The sequence below is a fragment of the Mustela putorius genome, unplaced genomic scaffold (assembly GCF_011764305.1).
Source record: "Mustela putorius furo isolate JIRA1106 unplaced genomic scaffold, ASM1176430v1.1 tig00000421_pilon_pilon_pilon, whole genome shotgun sequence".
Classification (NCBI taxonomy): domain Eukaryota; kingdom Metazoa; phylum Chordata; class Mammalia; order Carnivora; family Mustelidae; genus Mustela; species Mustela putorius.
This window is the reverse complement of record NW_025421375.1, coordinates 6,112,924-6,135,092: the sequence shown is the minus strand read 5'-3', so window position 1 is coordinate 6,135,092 and position 22,169 is coordinate 6,112,924. Positions and strand designations below refer to the sequence as shown.

Sequence of the window (22,169 nt, the reverse complement as noted above, 5' to 3'; positions counted from 1 at the left end):
GGAAAGGTCATGCTGGTGGAACCAGGATTTGAAACCAAGCCATCTGGCCCAAGAGTTCCTGCTGTTCACAAAGACACCAGTTGTCTCAAACTGGTGTATTTCAGAATCACCTGGAGAGTCAATAAAGTACACGGGAGCCCAGGCTCACGGAAGGAGAAGGAGTCTGGACCTTCATAACTTTAACAAGCACTCAGCTGCTTCTGATAGGGACCAAACATTGGGAAATACTATTGCCTTGCAGCAGATCGCTTCCAGAGAAGAATGCGGAGGCTGATATCCATTAAGAAGGAGGACCTAGCCAGGAGGCGGCTGTCTTGGGTATGGAATAGAATCGAAATGAGCTCGCTCAATACACAAACTCTCCCGTCCTTAGCCCTTAGCCCGGCAACTAAGACAGGAATTCTCTGTCTTTGGTGAATAGGTGGTGAACAGAGGAAGGAGGGGAGGGAGGGGTCCATAATCCTATTTCTGCGTCTGAATCTCCAGCCTAGGTTGGCTCCCATCAGTTAACTATTGGAAAGACCCTGACAGAATAGTCCATCGCATCCGACATGATATCACTTGAAGTCACGTGATTATTTTATGTCCCATTTAGAATAAAGAAGCCACTTGTGAAACTATTCACTGCTAGCAATTATGAGACGCAACTTAGTTTCTAAAATCAGAAAAGAATTGTGTATCTTAGGATGGATGAAATACGGTACAGGCAATGAACTCTAATGAACTTGGTTCTGGAATTGGAAATCACTCGGCACGTTGGGGAGGCTTCTGCTGACAGAGTCCAAAAAACAGAGTTCCAACAACATGGAAAATAGTCTGAACTGCAGATTTTAATAAGATTTGTTTGCTATAAGAATTGAATACACATACACCAAAAGCTGAGGAATTCAAACCACTCTTTAGCGTTTTGCCCTTGGATTTCTTATCTGTGAAATGGGTAGTGGTGAGGCTTCTTTGAGGTAAGATATGTCAACAAACAGCACAGTATTGGCACCTCGGAGGAGACTGAAAGTCCCTCTTTTTCCCTTTGCTAAATCTGAAGAGATTTTTATGTTGTTTGCAGTCAGTTTTGAAAGGAGGACAAAGCAAAAGCTTTGTTCATCAAAGTAGATGAACAAAATAGAAAGTCAGAGGGGCATTTGATTTAAAACAAATACCTGTTTGATGCTCTTCCAAAGCAAATCTACTTTATGAGGTGAGGGCAAGCTATAATCAGTTTTGTACTAATACTGAGAAAAGAGCTGTGTGCACACAGGAGACTCCTCATAACCAGAAGAAATCACCGTCCCACAGGATTCCAGTGCCTGATTAAAAATCCGACACTGTAGCAATTGGATTCACATAAAAAAAAATCAAGAATTTATGTGACATGGAACTCATACTTTTTAAAATAAAATTTGTGGGTTATTTTTCTTCAGTCACATTGTGTTTTTGGTAGGAAAAGAGGAGTTTATGAATTTCAGATATGGCTCATTTTCTGAAGACCACAATCCGTATTTAATCAGGGCAGGTAACTTAAATGTTCATCCTTAATGCTGTCCCTATTCTTGGAGTTTCACCTGCTTCCAAAGAGAGCTCCATGTGTGAGGCCCATATTTGATAAAGCGGGGAGCTCCAAGAATTAGGGCAAAGGCAGTTGCTGGCTTCCCAGGGGGGCTCATCATTGTGACGTGAATCTGAAGAGGGGAATGGGGCACTATTTTGTGAGAAAACAGGTAAGTACCAAGGCCCAGGGAAATACTGCCATCTCTAACTACAGTAATCACCCAAGGTACACAAGTGATGCCCTATGAACTCTGTGCTACGTGAGGCCACAGTGCTTTCCAAAAGCCATGAGTGCCCCTTTTGAAATGGGCTCTACTTATTGGCAAAGGTACACTGAGAGCTCAAGGGTTGGGAGCCATTTCTGCAGAGAGGCTGGGCCTACATTTCAATTCTTCCTGAAAGAGTGATGGAACATTCTTAAGGTTTCAGGATAGGATACCATTTGCTGCTTTGGAAGGACTTCCACAATCTGGGAGGGAAAAAAATCTCTGACGAACCAGGCCAGAGTTCTGAAAGCAGGGAGGTCTTGAATAAAACAGTTCACTCTTTCCCACATTCATTCAGCATGCTTTTAAGCACTTACTCAGTGTGAGGCTATGGGCTGTGTGCTCAGTGGGGGGACCCAAAGAGACTTGGAACATAGCTGGGGCCTTAAGAGCCTCTGAGGCCTCAAGATGTAAGGCAAGGGAAGGTCACAGTTTCATTCTCTCCTTTTCTACCATTGCTGCTGCCTTCATGGGCCTCTCTCCAGGAGAGAAGCATCAGTCTTCTGCAGTCCTTTGGGCCAGACCTGTCTCCTCCATGTGGCCGCCACTACTGTCTTCCTAAAGCACAAACTTGGGTCACTGCTCCCGGCCCTGGCCTCTAGGGAGCATCACCCGCAGGAGCTGGTGATGGGAGCCATGTGAATTTACTCCCTCTTCCTTCCCTTGGGCCTCTGCCCAGGCAGGTCCCTCTGCCTGAAATGGCTCCCTTTCCTTCTTGTGTCTGCCTGGTGAACTTCCCCGATCCCTTAATACTCACTTTAGATATCCCCCCTTTCTTTTTAAGATTTTATTTATTTATCTATCTATCGATCTATTGATCTAGAGAGCAGGAGTGGCGTGAGGGGCAAAGGGAGAGAGAGAATCCCAAGCGGACTCTTCACTGAGCCTGGATCCAACACGGGGCTCAGTCCCAGAGACCATGTTCTGAGTCCAAATCAAGAGTCGGATGCTTAACTGAGTGAAACACTCAGGCGTCCCTTGAAGTCCTTCTTTCATGTCCTCTCATTGACCTTCAGAGCTAAGTTCCTGTCTGCCTCGCACGGAGCCTAGGGAAGGACAGGCGATGCATGTCTGCTTCTTGCTTCCTTCCAGTTTCCTTCTTTGTGCCACTGCAGGACTTCTATCCTCCGCTCAGCCTCCGTTTTATCATTTTAAAACTTTGTCTAGAAGCTGTGAGTTTTCTGGGGAGAGGGGTGCTGGTGGTATGACTGGGTCTTTTTTATCTTCATGTCCCAAGGAAAGTGTGTGGCACACAGCAGGCCAGGCCATTAGAAAGCTTTCACTGGTGTGAAGAGTTAGAAAAGATACAGCAGGACACTGGTTCGATTTCCGTGAAGCTAAACGGGTTTAGTTAGATTTTCTTCTGAAAGTCTGTACTTGGAACTTCTGGCTTATTCCAAGAACCTTTCCATTTCTTGCACCACTGAGACAGCCTGGAGGAGTGAGTACAGGAATGAACTCTGCCTGAGTTCGAATTGGCACTTTGCTGCTACTAACAAGAATGAACTCTCTGTGCCCCATTGCCTTACCTGGAACATGGGGGGAAATAAGTGTAAGCAGTCCAAGATTATTATGAGTGTTAGATATGTGTCAAGTGTTTCTCACCCTGAAGCAAGCACTCTCTTCATTTACGAAAGTAAGTGTGATCACGCTTTATTTTATTGATGTCCTTAACAAAATAAAAAAGAAATAGAAATGTTGCATTTGTTTCCTATACTGCCTACCTTCCTGCAAACACATCTTCATTTACTTTTGAAATTTTAATTGTCTATGAAATCCCAAAGTCTGGGTACCATTGTTTTCAGTGATCTAGAACTTAAAAATGGACACAGAGCACTGGATGGGGTTCCTTAAAATAGAGATCCTGGAATCTGGAGGCAAAAAAGTCCCACTGATGTGAGTCCCACCTCCACCAAATTGAACTTAGCCAAGGGGGAACCATCTGGGATCAGAAGGGCTGTTGGATTCAGACACATTGGGGCTGGAAACAGGGACACAACAGAAGTAACAGGAAATCAGAACCCCTCCTTGCCGGCTGGTTACCAGCGTGATACCTGAAGATTCATAAAGTTCCTGCATACAAATGGTTTCCGCAGAGGATGCTAAACCTCTTGAGGAAAAAAATCTACTATCATTAGTGTTCTGTGTGCCACTGATTGGCTTTTTACTCCCTTGAACGAGAGCCTGCTTTAAGCGTACTTCTAATGTGGAGAAGACAGGTGTTTAACGTATCAATAAACACAGAGACAAAGTAATAGCTGCATTAAGCTTATGTCAGTATGACTAAAAAAGAGGATTCCAGAAAATAAAAGAAAGCAGAACTCGAAGAAGCGAGCTTAAATATAAATCTTGAGAGTTTTAGAATTTTTCCTACACATTCTTTCTTGAATCACAATAAATAATGAATTAATGTGTCTATTTCTTTGGGCAGAGATCCCCTTACATCAGCGATAGTTAAATACACAGTTTAAAGAAAATAATACCATGACAGCAACATAAAACCAATGGCCAATTAATTCCTGTCTCCCTGCTCCCCTTCTCAATCCTTTCTGACATTTTATGTGGAAAGACCTGTCTTTAGAACCATGTCTATTTTGTTCCACACAGTGTACCCAGGCTCTCATTGAATATGCTAATTTGCACCGAGGGAAGGGAGGGGACTAACATTTCTTGGTTACTTACTACGAGCGAGGTCCCACGTGAAATTATTTCCCCATAGACTTCACCATGTTTTTCACATTTTTCGTTGATATGGAAAGCAAGATAAACAAGCTCTATTGATACGACACAGGTTTAGGGCCAGCGACAAGTTTTATAGACCCTAATCCCCCCTGCCCCCCACTTTCTTGATAGGTTATCTTCATGTTTATAAACCAACGATGATCCTTGAGTTTTTACTCAGGATGATTTTTCGGCAGCTTCATGGATTCCCTGGTTTCTTCTGCATATGACATTTCAACATTTCAACCCCTCTCTACCAAGGCCAGCTTGGCTGGCTCTTATTTAAAGGTCCCAGAAGACATAACAGAAAGAGAACGAACTGTTTTTTCAAAGTAGTACAGACTCGGGGCCTCTGACTGGCTCAGTTGGTTAAGCATCTGACTCTTGATTTAGGCTCAGGTCATGATTTTAGGGTCATGAGATGGAGCCCTGCCAGGAGCCCTGCACTGGGCTTGGAGCTGTGCTCAGGTTCCCTCTCTTCCTTTCTCTGCCCTCCTCTCCCTCCCCCGCACCTTAAGCTCTCTCTATAAACGCAAAACAAAAATGAGGGAGTACAGACTCAAAGGAAAGAGATCTAGATTCCGGGATCTGGATCCTAACTACTAGGTTTTCCTGGCAAATATGTCTCAAATCTCTTTGTAAACATTTATATTTTACATCTGATTAGTGGCAAACTGAAAGCACTGGGTTAGATGATTAATTCATTTATTCATGAACACTTTGTATAAATCAAACTCTTTGTCTGGTGTGGGGGATATAATTATATCCAATACAAAATAAAACCAAATGCCTGCCTTCAAACAGATCCCAGTTAGTTAAGGTCACATTGTATGCCATCTCAGAGATTTCTTTCCGTTCTAAAATGCTGTGAATTTATGCCCTGGGGATCCAAGTATCAGTGAAACTCTCGTTGTAATAGTAATATCAAAGCATGTTTGTTACCTCGGACTGGCTACAAGCAACAACGTCAGAATAAAAGCACGTGGCCCATCAGAGAAATTATATTTGGTTTCAATGACAAATGGTTGTAACAACTAGAATGAAAATACAAACTATTAAAAACAAGAAAAAACAAAACAAAAAAAAAACAAAAAAAAAAAAAAACCCTTTCCCCGAAATCTCATTCTGGCACCTGAACAGTAAGGGTTCTTATTGTTTCCATTTACTTTTTCATTTCTGGGTCTGCGGATCAAGTACAACATTTGCACAATACCCCCACACACTTCATATGGGGACTGAGACGAGGCGGCTGAGCAGGCTCAGAAACTAGACATCCTCCCATACCTTAAGATGGGAACCAAGTGAGGTCTATTTATTTTATTGGACAGTTTGAATTTATTATAGGTTGCTCATAATTTCCTGTCTCAATTCTTTAGTGCTCTTGGAATTGATGTCAGGATGTCTTAGGTTATCATACTCTTTCCCTCTTCTGTCCCAACATTTATGCCAACAGACTGAATTGACTTAGAGAAAGTCCCTGGACAAAAATTGAAGGGGAAAATACCCAAAGCTTTAGTTGGAGAATGGCAGAAGCTTTGGAAAAAAATCTGAAAAAGCAATGAAGATGAAAATGGAAACTCTGTGAAAATTAATGTAGTGTAGAATTGGCGAACATACCACTTATTTCTTTAAACAAATAGAAGAAAGAACCCGCTTATGAAGTGCACCCAAATAATTCACAGGTGGTGAAACTATTAGAGTCTTGCAATTTCTTGCCTCAGAAGTGGAATAAATCTCCTATATTATAAATGGTCTATGCTCCCACATGTGATTTTTCTGCTATTCCCTTTATTTCAACTGTCCCCCTTTGCATGCACCAGGCCTTTCTGGTTTTATTATAATTAATTTATTTCAATAAGAATTGTAGAGAAAAATCTCGGGACGCAGGTAGATATAACTACTAAAGCAATAGGACTGACAGAGATAAGATCCCAAATGGAATATGCTTGTTTTTTACATGGATCTTTTGGCTGTTATAAAATAAGCACAATGTAGCAGAAACTGCATCAGATCAAAGTCTGCCAAAGTGATCCCCAGTCATATTGGGGCAGATGAAAACGCTCTCGCTGCTGGCCACCCCTAATTAATGGTAATTCTCACAATGATAAGAATTTGTTTCGAGGAAAGTTTTTCCCTGAGGAATTTGTCTTAGCTAAAAAGTGTGCTAGTGTGTTCTGCGACACAAACTGATATTCTGAACTGTGGAAATTGGAAACAAATTTTAATGTCTGAAGCCAAGTACTGTCTGATAATATCCATAAAGATAATACACATTAATAATCTGTGGGAAGCTGTAGTTTACATTGATACATGGGTAGGATTAAACAGATAGGGTCTACACAGGTACAGAAGAGTTCCTTATAAGACAAGCCAGTTTGTTGGGCAACTGAAAATAGTCATGCCCATCAGAGAACCATTCCCTACAGAAGAGTGCTTGTGAAAATTTTTAAAAATAACTACAACAAAATGTCCATTGAACTACCAAGCTCCTTCCTCATTGCAAGAACTTTCTTTATCTTCCATAGACCCTGGCTCTGTGTTGAGTATACAGTTGGTGACAGATAAATGCCACGAATGAATGTAATCACTTGAAATTTTAGAGTACTCTATAGAGTTTACAAAACACCTCAACATTTAATGCCACCTTTCTCTCTCCCGACATCTGGGAGAGTTAGGTGGGATGGGCAATCATAAGACCCAGATGAGGAGCAGAGCGGGAGTGAGTTCTGTGACTAGAGCAAGATCACAGAGGTGATCTACCCATGTTACAACCCGGATAGTTACACTCTAAAACCAGTGCTTTTTCACGACACCTGAGACCGCTGTAAAAAAATGTATTAGAGATAGCTGTGACTAGGTTTACTCAAGATAGACATTTCCCTTTGGATGTTGCTGTGTGAAATATCTGGGAGTTTCACGTTTATGTGTCTGTTCCCCTTCCTGTCACTTGTTCACTCCTTCATCTACTGACATTCTGTCTGGAGAGCAACTTGGTGGATGCCTCGGTTTCTGCTTCTCCATATCTCTTTCTGTTTTGTTGGCCTTCCCTTTGGTCTGGAGGGTTCTATGTCCTTGGCTGGGATGGTTGGTCTTGTTCTGCTCCAGAGATTCTGACCATTTACCACAGCCCTGCCACTCCTTGTTCTTTTCCCCATTTCTTACTGTGCCACTAATTCCTTGATTCTCTTTGAAAAAGGAGCATGGCCCCATTTCCCTGTTTGTCCTGTAGTCTTTGTGGTGTGCAACTTATTGTATACTTAGAGCATGCTCTGGAGTCAGGGGGTATGTAGTGAGTTACGCACCACAAAGATTAAACCATCATGAAGATGACATGGCATCTTCTCATTTCAATTTTTCCATATAATAAATGGAAAGTGGAATTAAGCCTGACTTATAAGTGAGTATTAGTATGCATGACATCTAAATTTCCAGCACATTTTAATTTTAATTTTTAATTTTGAGATTTCCAGTATAACAAGCAACACCTTTCCTCAAAGGTAAACAAAGGTTTACAAAGGTTTATTTCTTGGTAGTGGGTAATCGAATGTTCAGGTCTGGGGCTCTGCTCCAGGAAGTCATTCAGGGACCCAGACCTTCTACTTGGTGGCTCTGTCATTCCCTAAGGCCTTGAAGTTTTCTGTTGGCGTTTCTGCATCCAGCAGGCAGGTAAAGAGAGACAGAATGCGGAGTGCTGGGTGGATGACATGGCAGACGTACGTTCTAGAACTGCTACCTGTCACATCTAACTCCATTCCACTGACTAAAACTCAATCACATCGCACCATCCAATCATGGAAAAGGATGAAAAATGCAGTTTATTTTTGTGTCCGGTCATAAAAACAAATGACTTGGTGAATCCATAGCATTATCTCTGCTAAACTGAGACTTTATGGTTACCTTCCAGTTTTATAAGAGTGTGCCAAATAGGATTTTCTTCCTGAGGGCAAATTTCATAAAAGGAGAAATATTTCATAAAAGGAGAAATATTTGATAACCAAACGGATTATAAAAGACATGAAACATGCAACATTCATTCTATTTATCAGGAGCAAAAGGGATTGTTATTCACTTTTTGTCCATTGTATGGATGTACATGTTTAAGAAAGAAAAAAGAGAGAGAAACAAAATATTTGTCCTCTCTTTAGAATTTATTAGGTTGTTGACTTGGTCTTACCCAAGCCAGAATTACTGAAATGTCTCACAGGTAAAATGGATGTTCACCTATTTGTACTTTACCATCTTCTAAACCTTTTTTTTAAAGATTTTATTTATTTATTCAAAAGAGAGAGAGAGAGAGGCAGAAGGAGAAGCAGGCTCCCCAATGAGCAGGGAGCCCCAGGAGGGACTCGATCCCAGGACCCCAGGATCATGACCTGAGCCAAAGGCAGAGGCTTAACCATCAGATCCAGCCAGGCGTCCTCTTCTCAACTCTTCTTGCCAAGTCTCTCTTATCCATCCTTTTATTCATCCATTCAACAACATTCACTGAGGTCTAATTACCAGGCATCCTGACAGAGTTGGGAGGGACAAGTCACTCCTGCTACCACCCATGGTTTTGTGGACTGGACAGGAATGGAAACACAGTAGGAGAAATACAGTGACAGAAATAAATGTGAGGGAGCCCTAGAACTAGAAGAAATGACATCTTAAAACATTGTAGATTACAATTTTTTGTGTTTCTGACAAACAATTGCTAAATGCTCCCCAAACATCGGGAGGATTTGGGGTAGGGTAGTCAAATAGACGTTACGGTATTTCTCCTAGAGAAGGTTGTAGTAGTTCATAAGATAAGCTAATATGTCCATGACTGAAATAGAGATCATGAATGAATGTAGGAAAATATCCACACTGATTTATAAACACTGAGCCTCTGGAAATCCAACAAATAGCAAGCCAGAGGTCACTGGCGGCTACAGACCACTACCATCGGGATAGCTTCTTGACTGACATAACCAGAAAATTCCTAACTGCCTTCCACATGCTGGGTGCTCCAGTTAACAAAATCTCCAGGGAGGGGAAACCAGAACAGTTAAGCTTTATTCAATGTAGGTTTTAATCTTGAAGTTCGGGAATTGGGGAGATTTAGTCATTTATTTTTGAGCTCATGGAAAGAAGGGGTTGATAGCAACAGCTTACCCCGGTTAACAGGCAGGCTCCCCACACAGCTGTGCTGGCCTATTTCAATTAGGATCTTTTAGGACTGACATCACCTCTGGTATGCCAGTCCTAAGCCGTTCATGAGCCAGCACTGCCGATCAAGCCAAAATTCAACCACATGGTATGGTTTTTATGATGGAGACAGAAAACGACATGAACTTGTCTCATTCTGGTGAAAACACAAAATTGGAAGCCAGCTCTCCAGAAGAAGAAAATTAGTAAAAACAGCAAGGCTGTAAAACTTGATTTAGACACATTTTCCTCTGATTATCTCAATGCACTTAACTGGTAGGTTATTCATGATGATTCAAGGAATGTGCTCTCTCAAGAAAAGGCAAGGGCCCTCATGCCAGGCGAGGTCACTTCTCGGCCACTCTACTCATGAGACCACAAGAAACGGGAGAATATGCAGAATGAGGGAAGGGTAGAATGAAACAATGAGATATGAGAAACTTAAACACTTAGACCTGGAACCCGAACTAGATAATATTAAAGCAGAGCTGCCACTTGACCAGAGAAACTGGACTGTATACGTGAAGGGAACACCACGTGTGTGGAGAATTAGCGAGCCAGGTAGTCGCCTCTGTGAGTCCTTTCCTCCCCCAAATGAGTTCACAAACAGCTCTGACACATGTGTGTAAAAGCCCTTCTATTAGGTGCTGCACGAAATGCAGACATTCAGAGGACACAATATTTTCCCCAAAAGAATCTAAAATTATATTTTGATTAATCTGTAATAAAAGGGAGAACCAAAGGTCCAGACCGTGTCTCCTCCAGACAATTCCTCTGCAAAATGCAACCACACAGATGAGTTTCTTGTTTTGTTTTGTTTTAAATGAGTAAGGTACAGTGGTTAGCCACATTTTACTGATTAAAACTACACAAATGCTGACCTTAATTTTGTTATTATTTGAACTTTGTGGGGCATCTGAGTTTGAGTAACAGCCTACACCATGGTGTGCTAGAGGACCACTTTCCATCTTATTCACACACAATGGTAAAGCAGAATCAAAATGTATTAGCACTTTTATAAATGCACAATCAAATATGTCCACAAGTTCATTTTCTCTCTCTTTTATCCAAAGTTTTTAATATCCAGGAGGTATTTCAAGGAAAACTTTCTGGTGTAACAGAATTCTTTTGTAGTTCACTAGTGACCACTATTGGACATACTTCCTTCCACTTACATGAAGAAATAGCACTGCTTCATATGAAAATAAGAAAAGGGGCCAGAAAATGGTCCTGAACAGATCGAAACACTAAAAACAGGAGTCCGGGGAAACAAAACTGCAGCTGACCATGTCTAGACAAGAAACTTCACGAAAACATGAAGAAAATAATGTATATATAAATACCTCACTATGTTCTGTAGATTCAGGTGAAAATCCTCTGCTTGATTTAAAAACAATCTGGGCAGGCAAATAAGAAATAGATGTAGAGAGAACAGTTATAGAAAGATACCTGTGTGTGCGTGCGTACACACATGTGCGTGCATACACACACACACACACACACACACACCACTCATTGGAGCAGCCCACAATCTGCTGTAAATAAGGGATTTAATATTCATTCCACAAGCTAATGGTGCTTCTCGCCATCCAAGATAGATGCACTTAGATAATAGTGGAGGACAGTGCCAGAGCGACCGAAGGGAATGGGCTATTGTGTTTGACTAGTTTCCATGTATAAATTAGTGCAGAGAAGAAAAAGAAATTCAACAGAAAAACACATGTACTTTATTATAATTCCGAGTGTTACTCTTGCAACTCCCACAATAGCAGGCGAAAGAGCTTAAAACCACTTAAAAGAAACAAAAAGCAAATGCAAATTTGATTAAATGCCTTTCTGACAAGAAGTGATTTGACTTCAAGTTTGGAGGGACCCATATGTCAATGGCCGGTCATGGTTTTTGCCACATTCCTTTTGAGCTACACAGTTGGGACAAAGGAGGGAGAGTGAAAGAGGGGAGCAGGGTAGGAAGAGTGAGGAAGCCGGGTGATGTGGCTTCGTCTGACCCAAATTTCAGGGTGAAATCTCCTGATCAGTATACTGTCCTATTGTGTGCCCAGAGTACAAAAGAAGTCTATGAAGTATGAGCTTTGCAGGAAAATATGATACAAAAGACACGGGGACCTCATTCTTTCAGGAAGCATGCTCTAAGAGGAAAGGATTTTGACAAAACTGAGGGTGAACAATATTCGATATTCACACATCCCCAAGAACGAAGCCATGATACAGATGGTGCAGCTGTCAGTGACAATGAACATAGTTTTGAGGTAGAAACTGGATTCACCACTAAACAAAAAGGATGTCTTCCATTTAAGTTAAGTTAAAGTTAAAGTCAAAAGTCAAATAAATTGATTATCAGAGTAGATAGACTCTTCTAATGTTTAAAATGGTTAGGGGAAAAACAAGCCACCTAGTTCAATTTCTCCAGCCAGATCGAAGGTCGAGCTTGACAATGTCACACTTCTAGGTCTAAGTCAATGGCTGATGAGGCTGTAGGTCACTTTCTCTTAGGCCCATCATTTAATTGTGGTTACAGAGCTGAAGGGGGCAGTGCATGAGCCAAAGTAGAAAGTGTCCATGACATTGCACATCGCTTTAATGGTCAAGATGAGGCTAAAACCCTAAATGTCTCCAACGAAGACTGGGGACTGACTTAACATCATTGCTTCCATCACTGCTAAACATTTTACAACCACAGTACAAAGCAACCAAGTTATCTTCTCTCCATTATTTGACCTTTGCTTTCAAACATAAGCTTGTTCCTCTATCTGCAAAATAGGTTAAAAAAAAATGTCTATTTGCAAGATGATTGTGCAGATTCCTTGTAATGCTTTCCAAACAACTGGCCTGGTGTTTGGCACATGTAGACATAAAATCCATGGAAGGTACTACCTATGCTGTTATTACTCTGCACAGGGATATCTCTTGGTGCTCACCAGTCTGTTCTTGTGATTCTCAGAATCCCAATTCATTTAAATACAGACTTAAACCAAACCTGGGTTTGACTTCATTTTATCCTCACAATACAATTATTGTGATTTAAACAAAGTATGTTTTGTGTTTTAAATCTGATATAAACAGTTCCTTTTTTTTTCCCCATGTAAGTCTAATTATATGCTCAAATACAGATACTAGCATTCAAGATGTCAAGGAGGGATCTAATGCAGTTACCAATGGGTAGCAAAACAGTCTATTTCTGAATGGGACAGTTTTTCCAAAATATGATGAGATCATATTTCCATATGAAGATATGAGAAAAGCAACGTGTACTGGTAATTGGCTTTATGATGTAATTAAATGGGGGAACAAACACACACTTTTAAAAAAAATCACAAAGAAGGAAAGATGAGGCAAACTAATGGTGTGTATATAAGTAACACATCCCATATGGAAAATATGAGACACCTTTCATAAGTTGCTTGCTCCCTGGTCATAAGGCACACCTAAACATTCTGCTTTTCATATTCCTCACAACAGCTAAAACTTCGTCCGTTCCTGCTTAAAATTCAGCATGCCTTTAAATGTCTTTGAAAATCTGAAAATATGCTTCTATATTTATAGCATTTGCAGCACAGCATTATGATTTCTTGGCCACAATGATGCAAATAAGAAGTGAGAATGTATAAAATATTTAAACACTGTCTGATTACTCTAGCTGATGAATCTTTGTGGAGCTTTTCAATTTGTACCAAATGGCTTGCTTTCCTTCTTCAAAATCATAGCACAGATCAAATTTGTCAGAGTCTAATCAGAACATAACATTCCTTTAGCATCAACGAATCGATGCAACCTATATATTCGTTACGTTTTTACCTTGCTCCCTTCTTGCCTTATTACCTTCCGAGGAAGTGCTGGCATGCCACAAATGTGACAAGGAGAGCTACAATCACGTTTGTTTGGAATCGATGTGTGCAAATGTTGGAATCGAACCTTCAGATGAGGTTTATGAAGCTGCCTGCCCAGAACGCTCTGGTTTAAAAAAAATGTGCATTGCTATTAATATTTTGAGTGTAGATTTTTTTTGGACAGTCCATGTTCATTTTCTGCCCATAAAACCAAGTATGAGTCACAACGGAACATTTACTTTGAGTCAAAAATGCAGTGTGTGCTGATTCTAGTACAGAGCATCTTATCACTGTGACTATGGAAAGCAGCCACGCACGCACACACACACACACACACATACACACACACACAAAGTCAGCATTTTCTTCTTCTTTAAGAGCTGATCTGAGATCAAAGACCATAATCCTCAATTCATAAATACTAGCATTAACTTGTATCCATAGAGGAGTTACAGTAATTACGAGCTATAATCTGGGTTGGCTGCAAACAGTCTCTCCTTCCCTCTTTTACCTGGTTCCCTAGCACGTGTGCAGAGAAGGAGAAGGAGTCATAAAAGGCAGTGGGGAGAAAAGCCCCTTGCAGCCCATCCTTCAAAAATTCCAGGAACACCACAGTGACTGAGTTTGATTTCAGGACGTCTGTTACCCAAATTCCAAGCATGCACACCACGTTATTTACACAGTCCCCAGCTCACCGAACTCTATGCAGTAGATCCCAAAACTGGAGTCTGGAGATTATTATACACCTCTCGCTATCTCCCAAAGTCAAGCACACTTTATTTGGCTTGGAAAGCTGGGGTTCAAGTTCTGAAAGAAGTTTTTCCTGCTCCTTTTTTTTTTTTTTAATCGTGTAAATTATTTCACCTGGTGTTTGAAGATCAAGACACACACACACACACACACACGCACACACACATATACACACTACCCCCCAACAGCACCCAGACTAAGTGGCAATAGCCACGTATTGAAATGAAAAGGCATTTACCAGGAGCAGGAAAGCCAGGAAGAGGAGCGGTGTGCCAGGAGTTGCCCGACGACGGCAGCGTTCCATGCTTGGATCCTTGCCGGAATCCGAATCGGACACTGAATAAGCTGCTAAGTGCTCCTCTGCCTGCTGTCACATCCAGTCCTGGTGCTAACACTCCAGCCCTGCCTATCAGCTTCCATCAGCCCCGCTCACATTTCCTGACCGAGGGTGGGTGGGTGGGTGGGGGGTAAGCTGAATGGAATCTCTCTCGGAGCAGGCAGCCAGCCAATCAGGCTCCTGCTAATCAGACATGCTGAATAACAAAGCCGGGGGGACAGAGAGAAAGTGTAACAGTGCGAGCAAAAAAAAAAAAAAAAAAAAGGATGGGGGGGGTGGTACGGGACGAAAAAGAAAGGCGAGCGGAGCGTGCGGCCAGTAGCAAGAGAGAAATGCAAAAGATGCCGAATTGCAAAAGATGAAGCAAAGCCCTCTCCTTGAAACTAACCTGGTTGGTTCTTTGTTGAGATACCTTTCTGTTTGCCATTTGCTTGTGCGGATGCCTGTTGCTTTGTAAAGTACAGTAGCTCCCTGTGACTCTGTATTGTTCCATTCAGGAGAGAAACTTAATCCCTGTCAATATATAACATATGCTATAAAGGGAAAGAACCAGAGACAAAAACTGACTTAATGGGCCGTTGAAACGTGTTCTGTACAGCCGCTTTCTTCCTTTTCCATGAAGTTCCTCTATTTTCTCTCCTGACTCGGAAAAGGGAGGCTATATAAGTTTTTGGAGGTTCCTTACTAAACCTAAATAGTGACATAAGTTACCTTTGGGTATTAATGACTTGATCTAGGGTGGGGGGGGGGTGGGGAGCAAGTTGCTTCTTTGTAAAGTGACTATTTAAAATATCCAAGGTTTACAGTAAAGGCACAATTAGAAACTTAGATCCCCTGGTTTAAAAAAAAAAAAAAGCCCTTTAACAAAGACTGGGATGAGTGGGACTGAAATTTGGGGCTGAGGAACCGCCTGGTTTTGACACACTGCCAACTCTCAACTATCTGCTTTGGCAGGGGTGGGAAAGAAAGGATGAATTAAATCCTCAGTTAATCCCCAAACCTTTTAACCAACCGTTTCACCCTCCTCCTTATCCGAGTCCTTTATCAGAGCAGCTACAACTACAAGAAAGGGCTGAAGGGAACCCACCTCCTCTTCCCTTCTACTGTTGCAAGAGGCTTGGACAGGAGAGGCTCCCGAGGAAGTGCTAATGAGCAGTGAAATGAGGACAAGGCCAGGAACAGCAAAGAGAAGGTCAGGAAGTGTCTAAGTCTGGGTAATCCACCAGCAATCAAGATTTGACTCTACCAGAGGAGGATTTGATGACAGTTTTAGGGAAGTGTCAAGTGTCAAACAAGGGACGTCTTTCCCCTTATCTGCTAAAAAAAAAAAAATCATTGAGTGTTTGAGAGAATGAAATAACAAACTTGACCTTCCGTTTCTATAGGTGTGTTGCCAGGATGTTTTTCCTTTGTAGATTTCCCGATAGCCCAGAAACACACATGGTGGAGGCCGAAGATGTTCCTCTCATTAATAAAAAATACTGACAAGAGTCGGGAAATACACAACTATGGAAAACCTGATCAAGCCATAATGGGCATGTGAGTACAGGCAGGTCTGCCCATATACATACCTGCAGCATTGCTTCTCAGAAGGGGGAAGAAAAGCAGCTTGTTCAATGTCAGGTTACTTACTTCACACGGTCTATCAAAGACAGAAGAGATTTAAAATTCCCATTTTCAACCCGCTAGGAAAGTCAGGGGATACAGGGATCCACCTTGCCCCTCACTTAGAAAAATGGACAGTAAAAATCCACAATACAGAGATCTTATTTTGAAGTATGTTGTTCCCTTTCAGAGAGAATAGTTTTATAAACCTGTGAAAAATCAGCTAATGCTCACGAGCTGAAGAGAACTCACAAGTAGATGTAAAACTGTTTTGCTGGTGTTATCTGAAATCATTCTATTAAAGAAATGGAGTGATGGAAATCATCTTTCATTCATAAAGCTGTGTTGTCTATCTTTCCTTTACACCTTAGAATTTTCTATTCTAGGGTTTTTTCCCTCTATCAGAGTCATTAGCTGAAGAGTTCCAACTAGTTCTATAAAATGGGATATTTTATTGAACATCACTTTCTCCCTTTTCACAAGCAACCATCACTCAAAAGCACATCCAAAGGGATGAACGGGTGAGGGGAGAAGGAATAGTAGTGGCAAGAGTAATGATATGATATCATTTGCAGAATAATAGGGAAAAAATTGGCTTTCTCAAAGAGTAACTGCTAGCTACTAGTAATGCTCGTCTTAGACTCCTTGCTACTTTGGAAATAAACAATACCTAAATATGCCGAGTTTGAGATTTCTGCCTTAGAGTTTTGATGGATATGTTGATGTCTAGCATGGTGGTCACCTTTATGTCCTTACAGTCTCTGGATATTGTGATATTTTTGAGTCAAGCCCTCAACCATCTATTGAGTGCCCAGAAGACACCCACCACAATGTCTCTTGCTTCTGGTCCCAGTACTCCTAGCATTTCTTTTCCTGTTGGAGATGCCCAGGGAGACTAGGAAAAGCAATTGCATGATCAAACATTACACAGTGCAGGGGCGCTGGGGTGGCTCTGTGGGTTAAGCCTCTGCTTTTGGCTCAGTTCATGATCTCAGGGTCCTGGGACTGAGCCCCACATCATGCTCTCTGCTCAGCAAGGAGCCTGCTACCCACTCTCTCTCTGCCTGCTTGCTGTGATCCCTCTCTTTCTCTGTCAAATAAATAAATGGAGTTTTTAGAAAAAATTACACAGTGCAGGGAAAACTCTAAGCTCACTGTAATTTTAGAAAAAAGAGAACAAAACCAAGTTGGGGGAGGGTGATTGGGGTAAATTTTGGGGGTGAGCTATTTTTGATAATTACTGAAGTTTATGTTGTCTCTTTAATAGCTGCAAAAGGTTTTACACCCACAATCTCACTTGACCTTTATGATGACTCTGTGAAGGCATTTAAGTACTCACCCAATTTTATAAACGTGGAAACTGAGGCTCAGACGACTTAAATGACTTGTCGTGGGCCCCACTGGCTAGAACTGGCCATTGAATAGGGCCTTCTGACCCTGAATCACTCTTCTCTCATATACACGTACTTCCCTATGTGTATGCACGCAAGTGCATTATATCTCTGTGTGTGTATACGCCTACACACCCACATGCACACTTCCAGAAGCTGGCAGTGGTATCACATATATCGGAGGGCGATGCTTATAGTGAAGGAGGAGCAGAAGGCAGGCTACCCAGGTTTAACCCTGGGTATATGTTCCCTGACAATGGAATATATCTTATTTTAATCTCCAATTTCTCTGTCTCCCACCTTTGTCATCTCTAAAACTTTTTCCATTGCCAAGGAAAAATAACATAAAACCGAGGTGATCTAGATCCTTACTAACAGCAGCCCCGGGAAAGGCCCCTTATGGCATGGGAGCAGGGCGTTGGCCGAGAGCCTTTTCCCTGGGCAGGTATCTACATTAAAGCTGTCTGCTAATGTGGCCCCAGCTGCCATAATACTGGTTACTGACTCCCTGTGCAATATATTAGGTGAAATGAAAGCAGAAGCAAGTGAGAGAGTGTCAGGGCTGTCTGAAGCATCATTCCAAATGGTATAGATTTAACAATACTTAATTTAAAAAACACCAGCTTGGACAGGAGCAAGCTGTTAACATTCAGTGTGCTTTATGGCAGGAAAGAGTGAGCTAAACTCTCAGAATTTCTCTCTCTGGGGAGAATGCATTACAGCATTCACGCCAGAGCCACCTGTCTCCTCCTGGCTTGGCCCTCCAGTTGCAGCAGTTGGAGTGGAGAGGGCAGAGAATCTTCTGGAAAGAACTCGGGGGTAGGGGTCTTGACGAACTGAGTAGGACCTCATCTCCCCTCTTGTAGGAGGTGGTAATGGCAGCACCTGAGCCTTACTATCCTCAAAGGCATGTATGGAAGTTGTTTAATTTCGTGGGATAATTCTGCAAATTAAGTGGAGGAAACCATGGTGTGGGGATGAATAAGGTGAAGCTACAGGAAGCCCACTGCTACTCTCAGGGGCAGAGCAGGAATCTGAGCCCGAGTCTGGACCTCTTCAATTCAGCTAATTTTCATTTAACACCAAAGAGACTGGAACCTTCGTTGTAGCTCCCAAATCATCTCGCATGAACTCATGTGACATGAGCAGAAATTATGCAAGTTACCGAGTGATTACTATCCTCAATTTATAGTGAGCAAAACTGGTGCTCTTATATGGTAAGTGGACTCATCAATATTACTCACTAGCAGGTGGAAATTTGGAGCTGTATCTAAGGTCTTCTGCCTCGACAACTGCCCGGGAGACGTTGACTGATGAAAATTGCTGCCTTTACTGAGTGTCTCCCATGTGCCAGTCACTGTTCTAAGTACTTAATTATTTTGTATAATCCTCACCACCACCTGATGGGGAGGTATGTCGATTATCCTCAAGTAGATATGATTTATGGTCACTTAGCACTCAACATTTGTCCCAGCTACTGCCCTCCTGAAATGCAGAAGCCATAAACCTAGAAACTACATTTCCCAGACTCCCTTGCAGCTAGGGTACAGAGGTATTTTAGATTTGGCTGCCTAGGAGTGCTCCCATAAGATTTAAAGGAAGAAATGGGGAAGAGACCACATTTTGCTTTCTCTGCTCGTTGAAATGGCCTAGAGTAATGCCGTTGATCTGCAATCACCCCAACTAGTCACCAGCTTTGAGGGTGAACAGAGGCAAGTTTCCATGCAGTTTAGCAGCTGGCTCATAGAAAGTGGGCCACCATGTTGCAGACCTTGCATTTCTCGTCATCTGGTGATTTACTGTTTATTGAAGAGGCAGAGCTCCTGTGGTGATCTGTTACTGCAGAGTAGCACGGGAGTTTTCAGGAAGCTCCAACTAGAGTCTTTTTTGTTAGCAATTCCAACTTCTTGTGAGTTAGTTAATTCCTTTATAATATAGCACTTTCTGCATCAGTTAGCAAGAGGAAATTTAATTCTCTGAAACAGAATCCTTGACCGATATATCTATCCCTTTTACCAGGTGAGAAAACTGAGGCATGAAGAATTGGAGAATTCAATAATTTTCCAAGATCACATGTCCATGAAGGGGAAGAGCCAGGATCTCAGGGGCCATCTGTGTTCTTAATCACTAAGCCACACTACCTCTTAGCAAAGCAGCAGGCTGCAGGAGTTCAGAGAAAGGAGAGATTATTGCTAGTTTGAGGACACAGTAAGGAGGACCAAAACAGAAGAAACAGAAATTGAAAACCATCTTGAGATATACAGAGACTTTTAAGAGATGCTAAGAAAGGAGGAAAAACTTTGCAGGTGAGGACAGAGTAAGCAGAGAGAAAGCAGGGACATGTAGGACCAAGGCTTCTACTCACCCTGACCCTCTATTTTAGGTTGCTTAAAAAGGAAAAATGTAAGTTTTTAAATTCTTTGTCTCACAGTCACAAGTCACAACCTTAGTGATCTCTCTGTATAAAGTACGCTTGCATGTTACATAAGGAAGGGACTCAGCAGATTTTAAAATTCGATTTGATTCATCTTGAGTTGCCGAAAGCCCTAAGAGCCTCAGGTTGCATTTCTTTTTATTGTCTACAATGCTTAATTCGGGTCTTCTTACACTGTAGATACCCAGTTAGAATCTGTGACCCTGGCCAACAGTGGAGAGGGATTCTGGAGGCTACTTAGTACAGTGGAAAGAACCCAGAACTTGGAGCCAGAGAGTTCAAATTCTAGTCATTTCCCTTATAGCCAGGAGGTCTTTCAGAAAATAAATTGATAAAAGTCACCAACCTGGCTTTTTGTCTCTTTTTGTTTTAAGCCATTCTATGACGAGTATAAGGGTTAGCATCACAGAGTAGTTGTGGGCTGTGGAGAAAGGTATTTCCAGAGTATAGCTCAGTACAAGGTAAGAGATTAATTAACATTACCATTCTAATTGGTGGGCATATGAGTATCCACAGTACGTGTCTTTCAACCTTTCTGTGTGTTTGAAAATTCTGAATAAATTCTGGTTAAAAAATCATCATAATTTAGGTTTGAATTCCAGGACTCTCTTCCCCTGCCCTGAGAAAGCAAACAAATGTACCAAATGCATAACGGCTCTGAACCACATGGGGAGGCTAGAATTATTCATCCCTTCCAAACTGGTGATTCTTCTTCTGCCTTTTTCTTCATTGCTGGAGCTGCCTCATGGATCACAGAGGTCTGTTACTGAATTAGATTCCACAAACACTTATTGGGCACCTACGGTGTAATGCTTGACAAATATTGTGGAAGCAGGTAAACTATCTCTTGTAGCCTTTTTGACACGGAGAGATACCAGTTTAAGTGCTGAGGTTTGAATTATGGTTGTAATAGTCATATGTTTAACCCAAGTGTAATATATAAATCTAAGGCCCTTGATTCTTAGTTCAGTTACTATTTCCATGACATCATCCTTCTCAGATAAAATAATTATCCCAGAGCCAGACAATAAGGTGAAGGAGTGTTAACAGATTTATAGGCGATACTGAGAGAGTAGAAGGAAAAACCAAAAGCCAAATTCCTCAGCTTGGCATTCAAGGACCTCCCTGATCTGCTTCTAGTCCCAGGATAATAGAAAATCATGCTCCAGCCCAATTGAAATACCTGATATTACCCCAGTGCTCCAAGTATTTCCACTCCTGCGTATTTGTTCATTCTGTCCCTTCTGCCTGAAGGTCCTCCTTGTCATCTCTATCTTGCTCAAATCCTTGTTAACCTTTAAAGTGTAGCTCAGACAGCTCTTCTACAAAGCCTCATATGAAGTTGGCATTAGATGAATACTTGTCAAATTAACATGTGAGTCGGTGCACATATGCCATGTTTACAGATATGGTGTCAAGAAAAGAAGAAAAGAGGAAACAAAAGCAAGCAGGGAAATTGCAAAAGAAATCCTGGTCTCCAAAAACTAAATGTAGATCAAAGCTAAAATTAAATTTGAATTTCAGAATAGCAGTTAAGCCATGGAAAATCAGAGTTCTCTTCCTCTAAAATAAAATAGATCGTTGTGAAGACTTCAGTTTTATTTCTGTTGTATGCTGGTTATATTTGCTAATACCAGCTAGATGAATGGCCTCTCTGTTGAGTGAGAAAGATTATCTCATATCACAATTATAAATATAATCAAAGAAATATAATAATTATCAAATAAAGGAATGCTGGAAAAGAACTTATAATTAAAAATAATTTATAGCATAGTTTATTTTATTTTATTTTTTTAAAGTTTTTTAATGTATTTATTTGACAGAGAGAAATCACAAGTAGATGGAGAGGCAGAGAGAGAGAGGGAAGCAGGCTCCCTGCTGAGCAGAGAGCCAGATGTGGGACTCCATCCCAGCACCCTGAGATCATGACCTGAGCCAAAGGCAGCAGCTCAACCCACTGAGCCACCCAGGCGCCCCTTAGCATAGTTTATTATTATTTTTTTTAATAATTTTTTATTTTTTATAAACATATATTTTTATCCCCAGCGGTACAGGTCTGTGAATCACCAGGTTTACACACTTCACAGCACTCACCAAAGCACATAC

General features: G+C 41.5%; 1 protein-coding gene across 3 annotated transcripts in view; it reads right to left on the bottom strand.

Annotated features, from left to right (window-relative positions):
* The window catches only part of ADAMTSL1 (ADAMTS like 1), an 899,097-nt gene that overhangs the window by 368,104 nt on the left and 508,824 nt on the right, over positions 1 to 22,169 (bottom strand). The window contains exon 1 of one of the 3 annotated variants that reach the window (XM_004765701.3): positions 14,535 to 14,737. The exons of the other annotated variants lie outside the window; for them this stretch is intronic. Within the exon in view, the coding sequence (XP_004765758.1) occupies positions 14,535 to 14,600 (66 nt within the window). The 5' untranslated portion in view covers positions 14,601 to 14,737. Of the gene's footprint in view, positions 1 to 14,534; positions 14,738 to 22,169 lie in introns of those variants that run through there. 3 annotated transcript variants of the gene reach the window in all.